Source organism: Desmodus rotundus, chromosome 8, assembly GCF_022682495.2.
Source record: "Desmodus rotundus isolate HL8 chromosome 8, HLdesRot8A.1, whole genome shotgun sequence".
Taxonomy (NCBI): domain Eukaryota; kingdom Metazoa; phylum Chordata; class Mammalia; order Chiroptera; family Phyllostomidae; genus Desmodus; species Desmodus rotundus.
Genome location: NC_071394.1, coordinates 4,753,343 through 4,773,910, shown reverse-complemented (window position 1 = coordinate 4,773,910; position 20,568 = coordinate 4,753,343). Strand labels below are relative to the sequence as shown.

Below are 20,568 nucleotides of genomic sequence, written 5' to 3'. Positions count from 1 at the left end.
TCTCAGCTGGCAGGGTGACCAAGCAGAGCAGGGAGGACCAATGGCAACCCAGCCGCCCTGGCCATGGACTTGCACCAGGAAGTGGGCACCCACGCAAACAGGAGTAAACCAACAGTATTCAAACTCAAAGAAAGTGGGACCCTGCAAATTATACCAACCATGCAGCAACGGTGTGGGCCGTAATAGGAAAATTGGGGCTTAGGGAGAGGAAGAGGAGAGAGAAGCAACGTTCGGGTTCAAGATGTTCCATGTGAAAGAGGGGGCTGGAGCAGGAGAGGGGAAAGCCTTTACCCTCTACTTTTTCAGACAGTTCCCCAAAGGGCCACAGATACATCACGGGCCTTATTTTTGCTTTTAAACTTTCACAGAGAAACAGAATTTGCAGTCACTACTCTGGAACAAGAGGACTCGGCAAGCCATAGAAGCGATGGCAGAGAATGCGGTTTGGGGTATCAGCCGCCAGAAATCATACCAGAGGCAGGAACCTCTGAGCTGAGTTTTATTGAAGGCAAAGAAAAAAGACTCAAGTGGTGAAGGGGGAACAAAGGAAGGCTACAAAGCACCACAGACGGCATGAAGTGACAAGGGACAGGAGCCCCTGGCCAAGAACCTCAGTGAGGTCTTTGTCTCTGGATGCTTATGCTGAAGGTCCCCTTTTGGTGACAGTGGAACAGTCGTGCTGTGAGGGGTGAGGGGTATGAAAGTGTCTCCAGAGGATCTTCCTGGATGCACCAGTAGGAGCTTGGTGTGATTAACGTCGGCACAAGCCCCAGGATCAAATAAATGGCACCACGCCGTCTCCAGGCAGGAGCCAAACCTAACTAACCAGAGCAGGCAGTTGAAAACTGGTCACCCCCGCAACATGGGCCATGATAAGGGACGAAGAGAAAAGAAAGCAGTCACCAGGACTTCAGGATAAAGACCAAAACGACAGGGACTGCAAAGGTGGAAGACGTCCGTGTGGGCCGTCGGCATCTGTGGGCCGAGTGACAGAACCGAGCTGGCGCATCTGAGGCTAGGAGGCAGGGGCCTCGTCGCTCTCAGCCCGAGTGTGCAAGGGTCCGCTCGCCCATGGGAGACGCATGCGATCCCCTCGCACGGGCCTTCCGCAGGCAGGTGAATCCATCACGAGGGTCACTGCACCGCAGGGTCAGCGGGTGTGGGACGGATGGGACAACCCCAGCGCACAGTGGAGTGACAGAACGCAGGAGCAGTTACAGCAGGCAGAAGCTGCAGGCACTACCGGTTCTCATGCGACACAGACACTCTTAACCTTGCGGGAAAGACTGCTTAGCCAAGCCGGAGCAGGGGCACCGCCACCGGCGGGGGAAGTGGAATGAGTAACAGGACGGAAGATGCCAGGCTTTCACTGCGGCGTAGAAACACGCAAACCTGCCGTGCTGACGCTGCCTCACACTCCCAGGCACGTGACCGGAACACAAAGGAGGTTCTGAAGGGGACAGTGCAGGGCGGAGAGAGGACTGGTCTTCCCACTCCTTCCAGCACTCTGACGGATGCCTTGAGTCAGGGGGGATCTGTCTGCACTACAGTGTGAGCCCCAAAGTGCCTCTGGGGGACACGGAAAGGCCAATCCCAGTGACTCACAATGTATCTGAGCTTAAAGGGACACCAACACAGGAAGTACTTCACCACACCCCTTTTGTGGGTAGGGTGGGGGCGATCTCAGCTCAGTCCCACTTTGCAACACAGGTGGCGCGCGTCTCCTGTGTCCTGGCCGCAGGGGGAGGATGAGTTTCTTACATTGATTCAAATCTTCTCTTAGCCTCTTGTTGTGCAGCTAAACAATCGAGTTAATAGAATGGAATAATTGTTTTTTAGAAAATAAGGAAAATGGGTTTTGAAGCCTCACACAAATTACCTTCTGGTCCCCTCATCCCATTATTTTGCCACGAGTCAAGAAATGGTCAACACCCACCCCCTGGGGCGGGGGAGGGCTGGTTCTGGGCTCCCCTTCCAGCAACCATAGAGGGTGAGGCGCCTCTGAGCAGAGCGGCTTCCACCCACCAGATGCCCTTGTACAGACGGGCAGACAGGGCGAGAGGGGTCCAGGGACCAGAGGGCTCAGGGCCTCGCATTAAACACAGGGCGGGCTGGATCTGAGCTTCCCTGCACGCAGGTAACTGGTCTTTGTGGTCCGCCACAGCACTGGACTGCACGTCCTTGCAAAACCAATGAGCTCTGTACAGCACGCCGCAGTTCCGGTGTCGGCTGGTCACCCACACGCGACACGCCTTCTTCCAGAGAGGTCTGCGGCTGAAACTGCGGCTCAGACTGCGTACTGGTCCCGGGAAGGGGCTCTGCCTGCTCCTCTCCTCCTGCCCTGCCCTCAACTTCACCCTCCAGCTCCAACCACCACGGGGGACCTGCCCGAGCTGACGAAGGCACGTGAAGCCGCTGGGAGAGGTGGGCTGTTTTGGGCAACACTGGAATTTGAGGGTGGGGGTGTTGTTGTTTTTCTAAATCAGCAGGTAAGCATGTGGGAAGAGCACCTGGGAATCTGAACAAGATTATGGCGGCATAATTCTGCACCACGCCAGGCTGAGGGTCTGCATGGGGAAGCGGGCACTGATCCTTCCCTGTCCCCCCCGCCACTGGGCCCTGACTGACAGCTTTGAAGCGTCCAGCACATGGAGGGAAAACAATAAACAGAAGAGTGGCAATCCTGAGGGACACGCAGAGAACCAGGGACAGGGCTGGAGACACAGGGCTGTCAACAAAAGGCACCGCTGGTCAGTCACTACTGCAGGGGTCACTCTGAGGGAGGGGGCCCAACAAGAACGACTTCTACCTCTGCGGGAGCCCAGCCCCCCACAACGCCCAGCAGCCCTCCAGGACTCCCCTGGGGCACCAGGGCGCCCACCCCTGCCCTACCCCAGACCCAGGCTCAAGGAGGGGAACCCCCGGTGCTCTGGCAGCACTCCGGGCACTGGCCGACCTCTCCAAAGCAGTCATCACTCTTGCTGGGAACTGCCGACTGACATCTGCGTTTTCCACTCTCTTGACCGGTTCTGCTTGTTTTTTTCCATCTTCTTCTAACAAACTATGTTATCTACTAATTTATGATATGCACACGCATCAGCTAACTCTCTCAGTAGATCGCAGGCCCTCAACCACACTACTCATCTGTTTTGTTCACTGCGACATCCCAAGGGCCCAGACGGTGGCTGGCAGGCAGGAAGAAATCATTTCCCTCAAGAGACTACTTGCGTCTTGAGATCAGAATCTGGCTGAACCCTGTAACCGGGCCTGGTAGGCAGAAGAGTGCTCTCCACCCCCCAAAGACGAGGGTCTCAGAATCCCTGGGACTTGAGAATGCTACCTTGCATGACAAAGGGGACTCTGCCAATGAGGGTAAATCGAAACAAGGAGGGTGCCCTGGATCACCCAGGTGGGCCAAACGGAAGCACTGGGAGGCAGGAGGGTCAGCCCAGGGGTGGTCATGGGGCGCTGGAGTCAGAGGTCCGCTTTTTGCTTCCCGACCTCCCTCAGTCCATACAGCATCCAGGCCTGCCCTGATTTTCATCCCGAAACCCAAAGCCCAAAAGGACTGCAGATTCATTACTTCCCATTATCACTGGCAAACTCTGATGCAAAGATTCTTTTTAACTTACACCAATGCAGCATGAAAGAATAAATTATAAACAGCATAAACTGTACCTTTTAACATGGAAAAGAAAATTTGTTTTTGGCCCTGTGGCAGATGTGTGTGTGTGTGTGTGTGTGTGCGCAAGGAGACTTTAAAAAGATCTCAAAATGGGCTCTCCGACAGTAACTTTACACGTTTCCTGCAATACAGAGCATGTACTCTATGACAAGGTGTTCCTGCTTTTTTCTCTATGGGATGTAATAATTTATAGGACATAATTGGAGAATCAAAACGTGAAACCCACAGTGTACCCTATTCATAAGCATTTCTTGAGCAACTGCTCTGTGTGATGTGTTGAGCTGGACAGAGACGAAGTCCCGACATCACAGTCCGGCCCGGTGAAGGGGGAGCCTTGACCCGAGCGCCAGCGCCTGTGCAAGTGGCCTGGGCGCCCTCCTAAACAGGTACACGCTCCCTGCCGCAAAGCCCTGAACCATTTTATTCAAAGGAGAAAACGGAAACTAGTTTATTTCTCTGACAAAAAGGGCTGTTTAAATTTAAACGACAGGACAACTAAAATCAGAGGGTGTTCTTTCCAGAGAGCCCGCCGCACTGCAATCCCTGCACCGCAGGCGGGGGTGGGGGGGGGTGGGGGGGGGCGAGTGTCCTCGGTGCTGGGCCAGACGGACAGGAGAATGGCCGGGACACACGTTCTCGGGGGCCGTTCCCCTCATACAGTTACTCAAGACTGTTCAACAGCGCCGCTCTCTCAGCCCTGCATTTTCAGTGAGCTGGAAGAGTGTCTGAACTGTGCCACCGCCCGCCACTGCGAACCCGGCACAGCTGTTCGCGCGGGTTGTACAGACGCTCGTCTGCCTCCCTGGTCACGCTGTCAGTCCGATGCCCTGCGGCACTTCTGCGCTGCGCCCTAGGCCCGCAACTCCCCGCAGCCCTGCTCTGCCTGAGGTGTGCAGCAAGTCCTGCCCCCAGCAGCAGCGACCGGCCCAGTTCCTGGGAAGGAGACGCCAACCACAGACGGTGCCGCCTTCCTACAGTTCTCAAAGGGTCTGGCCTGCCGAGACGTCCGGCATCCTCCTGACACCCTCCCAAGCTGACCCTTCCTGAGTGCCAGGCAGGCCCAGGGCACCACATGTCACCGTGCCAGGGAGGCCTTTCAGAGGGGAGGAACAAGACCGCCCGAGACCGCAGACTGGGAAGCACGAACTCAGGCTACGGGGGTGCTCGGCACGGAAGAAGAGGGATCTGTCTCCACCACGTGGAACAGCAGGCCCTGGTGGATGAAGTGTGGGGCTCCTCCCGCCCGACTCCTGAGAGAGCCCGCTGTGTGGCGGAGGGTTTCAGGACATGCAGTCAGACCACCACTGAGGTGTGGAAGTCTTCTCTATGGACCAAGAAATGCAGTCGATGTGGAGAACTACGCAGCTGGGACCTCGCGCTCCGCGGGGTACCCTGGGCCTGGGCACCATCCTAAAGACAGACGGCCAGGGCCGTCTCTGCCTCATCAAAGGCGGGTGGCTGGGGCCCACCGCTCAGGGTCCCTGGGCGAGGGGCAGTGTAAGAAATGCCCCTGTGAGTGCCCCAAATCTGACCCCTTTCGCTAAGTTAGCCGCTGCACGTTTCCTCCTTTTCTGTTACGACATTCAGGGCCCTCACAGTGGGGCCGCGCTCACAGTGGGGCTGCGCTCACAGTGGGGCCGCGCTCACAGTGGGGCTGCGACAGCTCCCCTAACACACACCACTTCCAGGTGTCTGCCCAGACGTCGGCGATCTGCCCCGACGCCCTTTACGGCACCGCCCCCAGCCCGCACTCACTGCCCTTTCCTTGTGTTGCTGTCCCACTGCGCTGGCTCACCACGTAGCATCCTTTCGATCATGCTTACTTGTGTTTCGTCTCTTCCCACTCGAGAGCAAACACCTCGATGGCAGGCACCGGGTCCCTCCTGGAGCCCCAATACTCTGCCGGACAACGGTCGGCAGTGACTGAATGCTTGCCGACCAAAAGACTAAAACAACGGGTAACTATGTAAAACTCCACAGTCTGCATGCCAACCTTCTGCATGAACTTGAACTTTTGTCTATGCTGGTTCTGATGTGCTTGGTGCTTTTGTTTTTTTAGGTGTTTGTGTGAAGCAGACTAAATCGTTTGTAAAATGACGCAGAAGACAGTACAAATGGCAGAAAAGGATGATCTAATTATCAGGTACACTGCACTTTAACATACGGTGAACTCTCTGAGGACAGAGAGGAAGGAATGAGCCAAACAGCATGACAATTAAGTGGAGTAACCTTTATTCACAAATTGATCATTTGCCTCCTATCGGTTCAGTCATCCTGTATAAATCTGATCGGAGTGATGCTGGACATTTACAAGGCCCAGGCACTGCGGACCCCTCCTGGCTTCTCTGGCTGTCCCTGCAGTCCTCACTCATTGGTGCCCCAGGCACCGAGGGTGCTTCTCACAACAGACGTGTCCCAATGTGTCCACATTATGCTCACTGTCACTCTGGAACCCTTCCAAAGGAAATGAATGAAAAGTTTCCAGAATTTTCAAATATTTATTATACCTTTGCCTTGAAACACACCTGGTCATACGGAGCTACTGACAATATAACCCATAATCATCAAAGGCAGAAAAAGGAAAGCTCGAGACTACACCAATTCCACGCTGAACTCTCCTTAGGGAAGTGAAAGCCCCGAAAAACAGAGGGTGGGTGGCAGTGCAAGGAGACAGTATTTAAGAGGTGGGGGCGGGGGGCCCTTACCTGCTTCACGACAGTCACCGTCCCTGGAGCCATGGCAACCACAGAGGCGACGGCTGCGGCATCGTGCGTCTCGGTGCCCAGCTCAATGATCTGCTGGAGAATGTTCACAGCGGTGGGGTCCAGTCGGTCACCTTCGAGGAAGGGACAAACAGACCATTGAGGGCGCCAGTACTGAAGGTTGCCGCCTGCAGAGGCAGCCCCCAAGAGCGGCCACTCTGGGGTGGGGCCTCCTCCCGGGGGTGAACGGCCGCTTGGTGATTGCTCACCATGACAGCAGAAATAATTTATAGGGTACCTGATGGCTTGCAAAGCACTTTTTATAGAAACATCCTGAAATCCTCCACGGCCCCGTGAGGAGAGGACACCGTGACGGTATCACCCCCACTGTACAGTTTAGGCCTTTCCACACGGAAAGGCCGGGAGACTTGCCTCAGGCCACTGGGCAGTTACACCAGAAGCCCAGATGTTCTGAAGCCAAACACGGTGGCACAAGCCTGCCTCTCAAAACGGAAGCCTGAGCAGCACCAGCTACCGCATCAAAGGCGGTGGTGGGTACCCTTGTGCATGCAGGCAGGGGGTCAGCAAGAGCCAAATACACGGGCTCTGGGAAAACCAAGGGCATCTCAATCGCTGAGCCAATGGGCTTGGCCATTCCAAATCAACTGAAGCCTGGGGCTCTGGTCTGATCCTCTCCCAAGGTTGGAATCCACATGGTCAGGTAGCTACCGGGTAGACCTGCTGCTCACACCGTCTGCTGGGCCACCCGGGACTCTCCCAGACACGGCACTCGACCCTCCTCACTCCTTCACCAAAGGGAAATCACTGCCCGGTCCCCAGAATACTATGAAGCCTCCGCCAACGTGCGCATCCTTCTGGACAGGCTTGCAGAGAGCCACGTCCCACTGCGGGTGGGTTAGGAAGAGACGGGGGAAGCCCTGCTCTGTGTAAGGGTAGGATGTGGCATGACAACGCAGTGACGATGTTCGTGACCGGAGAACACTCAAAATGTGCCTCCCTGGCCTTCTCCCAGGGAGGCACTTCTCCCTTCTCACACACACACTCACACTCACACTCACTCACTCACGACTCATTCTCTCTCTCTTCTCCCGCTATATAAGTTGTGCCTTACAGCCAACAACTCTGAACATTCAGAGACTAAATAAAACATTTACCTTTAAAACTCACTGAGATAAAGATTAATCCAAAGAATAACAGAGCTCATTTCCTTAAGAACTCACTGAGATAAGGTGTGACCCCTCATCCATTTACTCCCTCAGTGACTTTGTATCAAGTCTGCCCGGCAGCCAGGCCCAGGGCTCAGCCCAGGGGACACAGACAAAGATCTAACATTCCCGTCCCCTTCCAGGGCTCCAAGGCCCCCGAGACAGATCTGTGAGCAAATTACTACAGCTCCCAGATGGCTCCACGCGAGGAAGGCAATTCGGGGACCCTGTGGCAGAGTCAGGTGGGCTGCTGGCAGGGAATCCTGACGATGGGCAGGAGTTGGCAGGACAGTGCTGTGGGGGAGGAAATGGACCCCATCTCGGAGAGCACTGGAGTGCCTGGGGAGGGGCCAGATCGCTTGGAGAGCTGCAGGGCCTGGGGGAGGCCAGCAGGGCCCAGAGGTAGGAGGTGGGTTGGGCGGGGAGCCAGGGCGGGCGGGTGCACTACAAGGTCTGGACCATGTGCCAGGAGGAGGAGACCCTGGATCGCTGGGAGGCTGTAGAAGACATGAGCCAGCCCATGGGGAGGGAGCTGCACAGGCTGCCTTGGCGGGGCTGCAGCAATCACAACAGAAAGGAAGGAAACACATTCACACAAGGCCTCCACTCTGGGAACTGCAGTTAACAGCTGGGGCCTCCCCAGCCCATCTGCAGAACCCATGGCTCTGAGGGCTGCAAAGCGGGGGCCCTTCCTCCTGCAGCCCCAGCAGCACAGCCCTGGCGATTCGCCGTCCCTTAGCGACTGGCTCAAGGAAGGTCTCCACGCTGGTGTCTTATAGCCTGGGGTTTGGGGACTTAAGAACTGGCCCGAAACAGCGATTTTCTAACTCCTATCTCCTGTCACCATTTAATACTTCTTCTTCATCCATCCCCCTTGTCTGTCCTCTGTCCCCCAAACACAAGTGGGGCTGTGGTCCATTATATGAACTTGGGTGCCGCTCCTATTCCAAAAAGAGCATTAAAGACGTGTTTTCTTAGCATAATGTCCCAATCACCACTAGGCTGTCACAGTGGCTTGTTTTTAAAATGGATCTCATATCTGAAAATGAGGACATTTGCTATAAAAATCCTGATTTGGGGCTTTTCAGGAGACGTGTAAAGCAGGCAGCCCTGGGCCCACAGCTCTGCAGGTAGCTGCTGCATGGGAATAGACTGTGCCCTCAGTCTTGGCCCTGCCACCCCTGCACCGCCTGCTGGGCCCCGCAGACCCTGGGACAAGCCACCTGGAATGATGACCATGAAGCGTGGAACGGGGACAGCGCCCCAGTGAGAATTCAGGGGACTACACTGCAGGGCCAGCTCCAGCCCTGAAAGGGGTGTCTCTCGGAGGAGCGCTCATGCTGAAGAGCCCTGAGTCTGTGAGAGGGGACAGGAGGCCCCGCTGCTCTCAGGGGTTGTCCTGCGCATTCAATGTGACCTTGCTTGGGGAAGCCTGGCAGTGTGGCCATGAACCACACCTCCAGGATGGCACCTGTGTGCAGCGGCTCCCCTTCAGGAGGCAGAGGGCTCCCTGCCTGGCAATGGGGCCACTTCTGCAGTCTAAACGTGGCAGGGACTGGGAAGCCAATCCACTGACGGACAAACGACAGACCTCACTCATTCACAAGTCCACTCATTCCGTGTGCCCAGCACAGACCCACTTGGAGGCGTCGGGGAGACGGGCATGGCCTCTCACCACTCTCGGAGGTGTATCTCAGGTCCTGGAGCGCGGCCACGGCGGCCTGTGTCCCCTGAACGTCCTCTTCAGCTTCCGTGATGTGCAGATACTGCGTGGAGGGCTCCTCGGGAGCTTCTGTTGCTGGCTACATAAACACAAGATACCCGAGTGACCTTCCGGAAGACCAGCTGTTACCCAGGATCCCAGGGCAATGTAAGAAGGCAAAACCAAAGCACTTTGCACCACCTCATTCACCTAGCAGACCTGAGAAGGCAGCTGCTCCAACGAAAATCCTACTTCCCACAGAGAAGCCTTCTCTTTGCAAATACAAGTCTCTAAAACCAGCTTTGGGCGAGAGCCTCCTGCTGCACATCCCTGCCTCGGGGAACAGGCCGTGCAGTTCAGACCCAGAGATGAGATGCGCTGAAAGACTCCTGTGTGTGTTCTTCTGGTGGCTCCCATCTCCTCCCACTGCCACAGGCACTGCCTCTGGTGGTCCCCATGCCCAGGGCCTCATGCCACCTGGCCAGCAGAACGCCCCAGCAGTGGCGAGGGCAGAAGGATGGGGCTGCCGTGGTAGTCACAGAACACGTGTGAGCCTGCAGCACACATCCCAGCCCAGGCACCCTAAGCTACTCGTGCCTTTCTTATTTTTGTGTGATGGGCATGAGAAAACAAAAGTGGACACAGAAAACATGTCTGTGCAAAGAGAGGACTTCGAGCTAGGAGGAGCTGAAGTGAGGTTCCTAGGTGCCTCGTCCCTGGGGGGAGAGAATGCAACTTCCACAAGAACTGGATACTAACAATGACCTCTCTCTGGAATGGATGAGGAGTCCGAGCAGAACTGGAAGGTGGGAAGCGTTACTGTCACCGATAATGAACAGGGGATGGGAGGGCTGTACACCAAGTTCAGAGCAGCCAGGTACGCTCTCCGGGCAGGTATCAGCAACTGACAGGCTCGGACGAGCAGGGGCGATTCTTTCGCAGCCATGTTCATTTAGGTGTTTCGGCCTCACAGATGTATCACACCCAATAAATACTTGATGGATGTGTGAACAAGCAGGAGAAGCATGTTTCAACTGCGATGAGGCAGTGTGTCAGCCGACACCAACCGGATCCTAGATCACCTGAGTCTGTGAAAACCGGGATGTTCATAGGGGATGGCTTCCCCTTCTCCGTGGGGAGCTCTGTGTGACAATAACCATGTGCAGGAAAGACGGGGTCTTCACAAGGCACTCCCGGGAGCCAGGTGGCAGTGCAGCTGCTGGAGCAAGTACTTGCTGTTCAGGTGAGCCCGCGAACAGCGTCTGGGCTGGCCTGCTCCCTCCCTTCTGGACCTGGGTGCCTGGCTTTGCACCAGCCCTGTCTGTTGGGTTCGGAGCTCCACCGGAGGTGTGGGGACCCCTTCAGAGGCTGCAGCACCTGGCGTGCCCACCAGCAATGCATGGGCACCTGTTTCTCCTGAGCCTCTGCAGCAGGGAGGAGGTAGAACTTGTTTGGGTTCTTGCCAAGCTGACTTGCCAAGCAAGCTCTGCCTCTGTCTAGTTTTAATGAACATTTATTATGTGTGAGGTTGACCATGTTTTCAGATCTCTTGCTCATTTTCTTATTGGACTGTTGATCTTTGTCATTATTTTTAGAAGACTGTTATAAAGTAAAGATGTTTGTCCTTTTTCTATGATAGGGCTGAATTTATTTATTTATTTATTTATTTATTTATTTATTTATTTATTGTCATTTGTCTCTCTTAGTTCTATTCTGGAAGATTTTAAAAATTTTTTCCATGCAGTCATTTTTTCCCCAGTCTTTTCCCTTACTGAATCTGGATTTTGAGTTCTAGCTGGGAAAGGTCTCCACACTGTTGACTTACAAATGAATTCACTAATGCTTTCTTCTGGTATTTGTCAAATATCACTGTTTTACATTTAAATCTCTGCTCCTTTGGCTTAAGGCTTTCTCTATGTATAAGCCATTGATGACAGTATATTGTTGATTTAATATATCATCTATGGTAGTTTTCCATTGCTTTTATTGAATTTTCCAAAAATGTAACCCTGTCCCCTACAGATACCCACACTTCGCTCCTTCACCCCTTCCCATCTCTGTTCACTCTGCCTGGGACAGTGCACCAGCGGAGCAGCGCCCTGGAACCTTCAGCTCCCCTCACTTCAGGGAGACGCCCTCTACTGTCTGCCCAGGAAGGAAGAGGCTGATGGGGCTGAGACTCAGACACTTATTTTTTCACCTCACAGATACATTCATCACATTCCACTCCACGGACTGTTTTTAGTCAGGGGACCCTGAACTTCGGCGAATGCCTTTTCTGCGGAAGATGAGCGCTTTGTTCCCCCCCCAGTTCCGTGTGACCTGGTGGATCACACTGGCACACCCCTCCCAGTGCAATGCCCGCCCGTACACTCTGGGACCCTCCCGCACAGCCAGGAAGTGCGACTTTCCTCCCACGTTGCAGGAGCCTTCTCCGAGCCTACTCCTGACCACTGGCTGTCCTGAGCTGACTCCTCAGACAAAGCTCCTCAGCGGGGGGGGGGGGGGGGGGGGGAACGGGGGGACGGGGGGACGGGATGTGACTCCAGGGCAGGACTGGCGGTGATGGTTTTGGTGTTCACAGCTGGGGGCGCTACCTAGCAGGCACAGGTCGGCAATGCTACCAAAGATCCTAAACCGCACAGCACAGCCCTACAGAAGAACTATCTGGGTCAGGGTCATCGGTAGCCCTGATGGTGAGTAAACTCTGGGTTTGTGAGTAACTGAAGTGAAAATGTCGGTGAGCCAAACAGACCTTCGCAAAAGAGACTAAACACCACCCGGAGGAAGAGATGCAGCGTGGCCCAGACCCCACCCAGTCACTCCCCTCCGATATGACACACGACTTGAAAAGACCCCAGATTTTCCAGCCAGAAAACCCAGGGTTCCAAGGGACTGTCTGCGCCCGGGGCCTGGGCTTGCCTGGTTTGTATCTGCATTTAGAAATGTCAAGGTCAACAACACACTCCGGAGCCTTACCTCCCATTTGGGCTCTCCTTCGCTCTCCACCAGCTTCAGGCCGTGCTTGTTCTTCAAGTGCCTGTTGAACTCCCACTTGGTGCCGTAGACAAAGCTGCAGACCGGGCACTTCAGGCCACCTGGAGGCAGACGGGTGAGAAGGAGCGCTCGCAGCAGGAGAAGCACAGCAGTTCCCCCTCCACCCAGACGCCTCGAGTCCAGGGAGTATTTTTGTTTTTGTGTTCAATCCAAGCTCACTTTAGTGTCAGAACAGAACAGCAACGGTTTGTTTTTGAGGCAGAGGTTTTAAAACTTAATGTATTTTTTCCCTTTTATTGAATAACACCTGCGGAGAGCTTGATTCTGCCGGCCCTCCACACCCAGGGTTCCCCGTCCACGAGTCCATCAACCACGGACTGAAACGCTCTCAAAGTTATGTTGTTGCTCACATGTCCCACACGGGCCTCCTACGGTTGTGTCCGCAGGGACTTCCTGTTCTTGTCGCTGTCCCCTGAACAATACATCTATCTGCACAGCACGTCCACTGGATTAGGTATTGAAAGTAACCTAGAGGTGATGTAAAGTACGCTGGAGGAGGTGCAGGGGTCACGGGCAAACACCATGACAGTTCACGTAAGGGATTCAGCGCCTGTCAGTTCTGGTGTCCGCGAGGGGGCCTGGAACCACCCCCCACCGACACCTACAGATGCGTGTGCACACCCAGTACTTCAGGTGCCAGACAGAAGATGAGTAATGCGATTCCTTCGGCTAATGGGACAAGTGGACTGTGCCTTACAGTTAACTGACATATATGGTAAACTGTGAATGCTCAGATGCAATTACAGAAGTTTTTTAAAAGGCTCCAAGTTTCCAAACTCCGCTGGGTACAGGGAGGTACCACTCCACTGAGCACCCCGACCCTCAGGCCTCCGATGTCAGCCACCCACCAGGCCACCCTCTCTCCTGACTGAGCCCTCATACTGTCTGTCTGCTGCCTGCTGCACACCCCCCAGGCCATGCCCCCTGGCTGGGTGCTCAGACATTCTGCCCCAGGCTCCTCCTCCTGCCCTCTGATTCCTAGGGGAATCGTCACACTTTGCACAGTACCTGTAAGCTGGTGACAGTGCCACCCATAACTCCAGTACAGACCTCTGCCCTCCACTGCAGCCTGAGATGCCGGTCCAACAGAAGCCATGCCCCCCTACTCAACAACCGAGCATCCCAGCCCCTCCCAGCCCAGGCCACTACCATCTTCTGCACGGTGGGGAGCAATCAGCTCGTGACCCGTCCCCTGGCAGCCACTGCTGCTCTACTCTGCAGCCAGCACGCAGAACCCTCGTGGAACCCACAAACGACTCCACATCCCCCAGAGCCGTGCAACCCCCAGTGGCTTCCCCTCCCACTGGGAACAGACCCAGCCACGCACTGTGGCCTGCGGCCCCTGCAACCTCAGCCCCGCCTCCTCTGACCCAGTCTCTTCCCCCTCCTTCCCCTCTGCTCTCCGTCTCTGTCTCTGCACTAGCCAGGCTCACCCCCTCTCAGGACACTCACCTGAAGCTCTTCCCCCACAACCCTGTTCCCACACTAGGGTCTCAACTCCAGTATCACCTCTTCAGAAAGCTGCTCTGACACCCCTAGCTCAGGCAGCCCTCCAAACCCACAGAACCTGCCAAAGCAGGGCTTCCTGGTTGTGTATTTGTCACAGCCGTGATGGGGGCCCGCAACTGCACTGTGCATCGTTCCTGTGCCTGTCGGCTGTCTGTCTCCCTTCTCCAGTGGCGCTTTGCTGAGGGCAGGGGGTCCAGCTGTTTCACGCTCCGGCCCCAGCTCCTGGCACCCCACCGGTCCTCAGTCCATGCGTCCTACCGACTCTGCGTCTTGGAAAACCCTCTTTTTCCTCAGGTCTTTCTCCAGCCAACCCCCACTCTCCTTCGTATTTTCGCCCCTCTGCTCTGCACTCAGCAAATACTTCTGTTCAGTCTTACCCAAAGGGGACAAAGCCCATCACCCCGCCGAGGCACAGCCCAACTGGAAGGGTCCCCGAGTCCAAGAACTCCCAGGGGACTAGTGCCCCTGCTCCTTCTGAGACAGACCACGGCTCAGAGGCCAGTTCCTGCTAAATGGCCTCCCAAATCTTCTACATTTTATTCTACATGACTGTAACTGCCTACCCAAAAAATCATGAAATTCAGATTGTAAATCTAAAGCAGAAAGTAATACACCTCTCTTCATTACTTAGGCAGGCGGCTCTCCACCAGGGTAACCCTGCCTCTCAGACAGGGGACATCTGGCATTGTCTGGAGAAATCTCTGGTTGTTACACCTGGGAGGGCTTGGGGCATCTGGCGGGCAGACAGCAAGGGTGCTGCCAAACACCCTAGGAAGCACCGCACAGCCCACCACAAAGGGTAGCCTGGCCCTGCACATAGGCAGTGCTGAACCTGAGAAGCCCCGCACACTGATGCCGCAGCAAGCTGCTCTCTGCCCCTTGCCCCTCCTGGCACTGCACCTGCGAGGTCACTGACTTCCTCATCCGTTCCTTGGCTCATGGGTTAGTCCAAGGAACACTGTGCACTCTTCATTTTACTACTAGTCTCACAGCTGCCACCACCGCCACCAACAAACACATCTTCCACTTCTGGGCAGCCGCCCTGTGCCCGATGCACACACATGAAGTCACGTGTTCCTCACAGCTGCCTGGTAGCATGATCAGGTGGGAGGTTCAGGGTGGCTGGGGACCCTTCTGAGGTCACTCTGCAAAGTCAAGAACTGAATCCGAGCCTGGTCACTGCAGGGCCCATATCCTGGACTGCTAGCTGTGCGGCCATCCAATATGACTTCTGGGTGTTATGTCACCTTGTTGACAACATTCTCTGGCCAAGGCTCTTCCTCTTGGGCTTCTGTGACACCACTCACTCCCGGTGCTGCCACCAAGCGTCGCTCGATTCGCACTCTTGTCCAGGCTCTTTGGCCTCCGTCTGGAGCCCCACAGCTTCCCAAATACTCAGTCCCTTTGTGTCCCTGATATGCACATCCAGCGATGTCCAAAAGTGCTCCTTGCTCCAATATCACAAGGGAGCTCGGCCTGGGCGGGGGAAGACCTGGGCAGAACACAGAGGTGCTCAGGCTGCCCCATGGACTTGCTGCTCACTGGGACGCCAAGGGGGGTGTAGGAGAGTTCTGTCCTGAAGACACGGCTGACTTGCTGAAGTACACAGGACCAGACACACCTCATGGGGATGCACCTCCCAGGTATAGTGCTGGATAGCCTGAATCCATTCCCCATCAGTGGAGCCCTGCAGAGCACCGCTGTAATTGGCATTTCTTGTCTACCCGCTGAGGTGGCAGGGGGCTCCCCACAGAGCCATTAGCGGAGATGGAAGCCACCCCAGTGGTGACAGAGTGTCCCCTCCCGATGCTGGGAGGGCACAGGGGTCTGACAGAGACCGAGGACAGAGTCAGCAAAAGACTAGCAACAGACGCTAAATTCTAAACTTCGAGAAGATTCTACAAGAAAGGCAGCTCCCATAGATGCTATTTCCTGAAACTTAAGCAGTCTGCACCTTTTTTTAGGCAAAATCTAATGAACTTGCTCTTTCTTGGCTGGAGGGTAATGAAACTTAGTTTTCAGCCTCCTGTTCTCATTTATTAATCATCTAAAATGGTGTATTTTCCTATGATCACCTTTTAAAACCTCCAGGGTGTGAGACTCATCACTTTTTTTTTAACTGATGCTGGTTCTATAAAGACCAAATACGAGGCAATGAACAAGAGCTAACTCCCTAGGCCTACACGTAGGCTCTACCACGAAATTACAAATTCCGCACGGGGTCCTTTTTAATGGAAAACGAATTTAGGGAGGAAAACACCCTTATGTTTAAATTAAAATTAATATGATAATGCCCCACGTTAATTAAAACTTCAACCTTTGCCACAGTGGCATTAATTAAAGAACAAATGGAAATTTGAAATCTAGACCAAACGAATAACTCTGCCAGTTAATTCACATCAAAGCTGAGAGAAGTTAATTTCTATCTCGTTTCATTAAATTTTTAGGCAATGCACAGTGAAAGGTCAGGAGGACACGCGGTGAAGTCACTGGCAGTGTTGACACATTAAGCGGCCGCCACAGAAACTGCACACCCGCAAACCAGTTTCCTCATAAGGAATGACGACCCAGGCAGCAGGAGGGATTTCAGGAGCAATTTTAAAAATCGATCCTGGCATCTTTTGCTCTTTTTGGAACGCAATATATTCTGGAGGAGTTTCAGGCATTAAAATGCGAGCTCCTTTGTGGTGGCTGACATTATTGAAAATTTAATTTCATTTTCAGTAATCTGTTTCTCGGGATGGCACGGACTGCACGTTCCGGGAGCCGGGAGAACTGAGCCCAGCACTCGCTCCCGTGACCCAGGACCCTCCTTAAACTCTCAGGGAGCTCTCTCAGGGGGAAACACCAGAGCGCATGTCCTGACAAAAAGGCGCTGCACTGGGCAGAAGACGGGCCCCTGAGACTTTCACGTCCTAGTCCCTGCAACACGCCAAGACGCCACCTTATGTGGCCAGAGGGACTTCAAAGATGTGATTCAGTTGAGGATTTATAGATGGGGAGATGATTCTGGATTACCGGGGGGGTGGGGGGGGGGGCATGTAACCACAGGGTCCTAGTAAGATGGAGGCAGACAGAAGGTCATAATGATGTGACCTGAGGCTCTGCTGGCCGTTGCTGGCTCTGAACACAGAGGAAGGAGCTGGAGCCAGGGAGTGTGGGCGCCTCGGGAAGCTGGAAAAAGAGAGGAAACACATTCTCCCCCAGAGCCTCCAGGAGCACAGGCTCGTTAGCAAACTCGACTTTACCCTCCGTGGGGCCCACCTTGGACTCTGACCTTCGGAGCTGAAAGACACGGAGTTGAGTGGTGTGGGACCACCACGAAGGCTGCGGTCACAGGTCACCGCAGCAATAGGGTGCAGGCACTCCAGGGAGAGCAGGACAAGTGCAGCTCGGTTACGAAAAGAGGGTGCGTGCACATGGAGCAATGTGACCTCACAGTACTAACAACTGAAACATGCGTCGGACTTCACTGACACGCCCACCTCCCGGGGTCTCTTAGTGCAGTGCCTGCCCAAGGGCACAGCCATGGCCTTGGGACGAAGGGATATCTGAAACCCATCCTAAACCCCAGCCCCACTTCCTGCGAGACCCCCAAGAGAAAGAGCGTAAGGGAACATACAGCAGAGGAAAAGCACAGTGCCTTTTATTATCGGCCAGGCTGACGCGCAGGACCCCAGTGAGGGTGATGTGATAGGTGGAGCTTAAGCAAGGCCTCCCCCATCCCTGCTGGTCCCTCACATGCTGCCCCACACCGTGGGTCCCCAGAGCCCTTGGACAACCACGGGGAAGCAGCAGAAAGAGAGACAGGTCCTAAAGTCGGCCTTAGTCAGAGAAGCTGCTAGACAGCGCTCTGCGTGTGACCTTCCAGCACCTCATCGTGTGGCCTCTAGCAAATGAGAACCCACGGGCACCTCACAACGGGCCGTACCTCCCCCTCACCCCACTCTTCCTCCACTTCCTCCTGCTCTTTAAACAAGTACAAACTTGAGACGAACTTCAGGGACGTCAGCCCGTGGATGGTTAGGAACCAGACTGACTCCAGACCCGGTCAGGCTCAGCCGCCTCTGCACATGGTGGCCTGGGCCGGTCATTTGTCCGCCCTGCGTTTCCTCCTCACTTTAAAACAGAAAGGAGGGGCCGACCTCCCAGGGCCTCTGTGAGAGAGGACTCGCCAACACCACAGCCCTGACATCCACCGCCAGTGCCTCTGCCGGTAATGTACGGAATCTGGGCCCTAACAACAACAATTTTAAAATAAAAATGCCCCAAAGTAGAACAGATAGATGACTTTTCAGTTAGCTGACAGTCTCTGGAATTTCTTCTACACTATTTTCCCTAAATCTCGTGGAAAAACTAGGATATGAATATATATCCAAGGTACCCATGTGCATGTACATATTTACATTCTTCTAATCAGTTCGGAATAACAGGAAGATTTTAGCAGAAGTCAAAAACTACCTTCTCCATGACCCCCCCCCCATTGCTTCTCTTATCTCCGTGACCTGCCCCCACTGCAAAGAGCCTCTGAAACGGGCTGGAGAGAAGCGTCGGCCCCGGGGAGCAGCAGCTAACCGCCCCAACATGAACAGCACAGGGCCTGTTGGGGGAGGGCTCACCTTCTGTTACAGAGCCGTGGAGGGGCTGCTGGCCTTCACCCTCAAGCCAGGCAGCGGCAACTGTAAATGCCACTGTAGCCAGCACCAGGCCCAGCGCCAGGCCCAGCACCAGGCATACCAGGAGTACAAGAGTCACATGGTGACAAGGAATATGGGAAATTACCCGATCGTAAACTTGACCCACTCATCGCGTCCTTACAACACGTCAGGTACGGTCTGGGATTTAGGAGAGAAGTTTCCAGTCTTTGCAACTCCCCTGGGCAGGCATCAGCCCTGCCTCTTTGAAGACAGGCATGGATGTTCAGAGACGTTAGCAACTGGCCCCAGGCCACAGTGAGCAGAGAGCCTGGCTCCAGGTCCATCTGCCTCCAACCCTGTGCTTGGGCCAATGACGTGGGGCCACTTGAAGGAGCACTTCAAGGCCACTGGAAGATGACCAGCCCGCTAAGTCCCCTCTTTATCCTGCTGTGAGCTCCAGGAGTGAGCTAATACCCTGTGGAGCTCAGCACCAAAGCCTAAATCTCACGCTCCTCACACCCTGTGCTGCAGTCGGCCAGCGCGGGAGCTAGCTGCATCAGGCACACGTCAGGGAAGGAAGGGCGCAGACCCACTGAGGCAGTGCAACACGAAGACGTGGGTTTATGTGGGAAAACGCCTCGAATCCACAGTAACGAGCAAGCGTTGGGCTGAGGGCACAAACGAGATTGTCCAACCTGCCTTCAAACGGTCAGAAGTGCGTAAATCATAAGCAGGGCACAGAGCATTTGCACAGCGTCCACTAGTCTAATTACCCAACAGCACTGGAGCTCTAAGGGCATCGGGCACCCTGCAGGGGCCTCGCTGGCTTGCTGCTGCAGGGTCCCCCCTGCTCCCTCGGGCGGGAGGCGAGCTGGGCCCGGCTGGAAGCAGCCTACAGGCCTACTATGCACAGCTCTTCCCGGCTCAGCCACACGCTGGTGGAGGGCAGCTGGCCCTGATGGGAACGTTTGCACCACAGAAGCCTGCAAACGCTACGAATCAGGCTCTCCTCCCGTGGCCCTGGGGGCAGCTGGTTGTTGGACGTTATCAGCACACATTCGGGGGGAGCCTCTGGAGCAGGCTGAAAACACCTCCAGCTCGGGAAAACACCGTGGTCCCTTCCCACAGAAACCTACAGGGGGCAGAGCCTCTGACTGGGCACATGTCGGCCTCCAAGGCCTCCCCGGCCCGCATGGTCCCCTCCCAGACCCCTTAGCATGGGGGACAGGAGAGAGTTCCCCAGCAGGCAGGGGCTCTGCCTGCGCCACTGCGTGACACCGTTTAAACACAGTCGGTGGACAAGTCCTTTGCATCAAAACACAAAATGACAACGTCCCGTGAGGATATTTTTTGAGGAGAAGAGGAACATAAACAGAGTGGGGTTGGGGAGAATTACCTCTCCCTCCTTTCTCCTTCCCCTCCCAGACACGACATGGGCTTCCTGCCCCGCCGATGTCTCCCAGCTGTGTCCACAGCCCACCAGCTGTCTGATCTCAGAGCCGGCTCTCCTGCTAAAGTACGTCTCTTAGGAGCCAAGAGACATGGGGTGTTTCTCCCTCAACATGTCCCCTTGACGGGGGGGATGACAGCACATACGCACACATGTACATACATCTAACACATACATAGCAGGAAAAAATACCAAACACACCCCTGCAGAGATGAAGAATGAAACCTGGCCCGTGCCAATGGGAACGCCCACTTATGATGGAGTCTTAGACGGTGGACTGAAACTCAGACCACGAGACAGCTAGAACTCAGCACATTCCCGCCAGGCAACGGTGAAACTTCGGAAGTTCCGAGCAATGACGTTATTATCAACCAGCTGCCCACGCCTGTCCCAGCAGCCATGGTAAACGTGAGTTTCCTGCCAATCCGACCCGGGGTGGGGGTGGGGGGGGATGTTAAAGGAATCTCTCGCCCGCTACTTTAAGGCATTTGCTGGGACTCTAAGGCATCCATTCTCTCCTCAGTGATGCCTGGACATCATCAAAAATGATGCAATGGTTCTGCAGGTCTCAGCTAATTTCAGAAGAATACTACAAAAGAA

At 54.8% G+C, this 20,568-nt stretch overlaps 1 protein-coding gene across 2 annotated transcripts in view; it reads right to left on the bottom strand.

The window, feature by feature from the left end:
• The window catches only part of ZFAT (zinc finger and AT-hook domain containing), a 128,396-nt gene that overhangs the window by 11,010 nt on the left and 96,818 nt on the right, over positions 1 to 20,568 (bottom strand). Inside the window, exons 13-16 of one of the 2 annotated variants that reach the window (XM_053930164.2) lie at positions 12,295 to 12,413; positions 9,289 to 9,415; positions 6,391 to 6,521; positions 5,654 to 6,139 (exon numbers count right to left, since the gene is read on the bottom strand). In XM_053930164.2, coding sequence (XP_053786139.1) covers positions 6,050 to 6,139; positions 6,391 to 6,521; positions 9,289 to 9,415; positions 12,295 to 12,413 — 467 coding nt within the window. In that variant the 3' untranslated portion in view covers positions 5,654 to 6,049. Of the gene's footprint in view, positions 1 to 5,653; positions 6,140 to 6,390; positions 6,522 to 9,288; positions 9,416 to 12,294; positions 12,414 to 20,568 lie in introns of those variants that run through there. The other variant, XM_024572202.3, reaches the window with a different exon arrangement.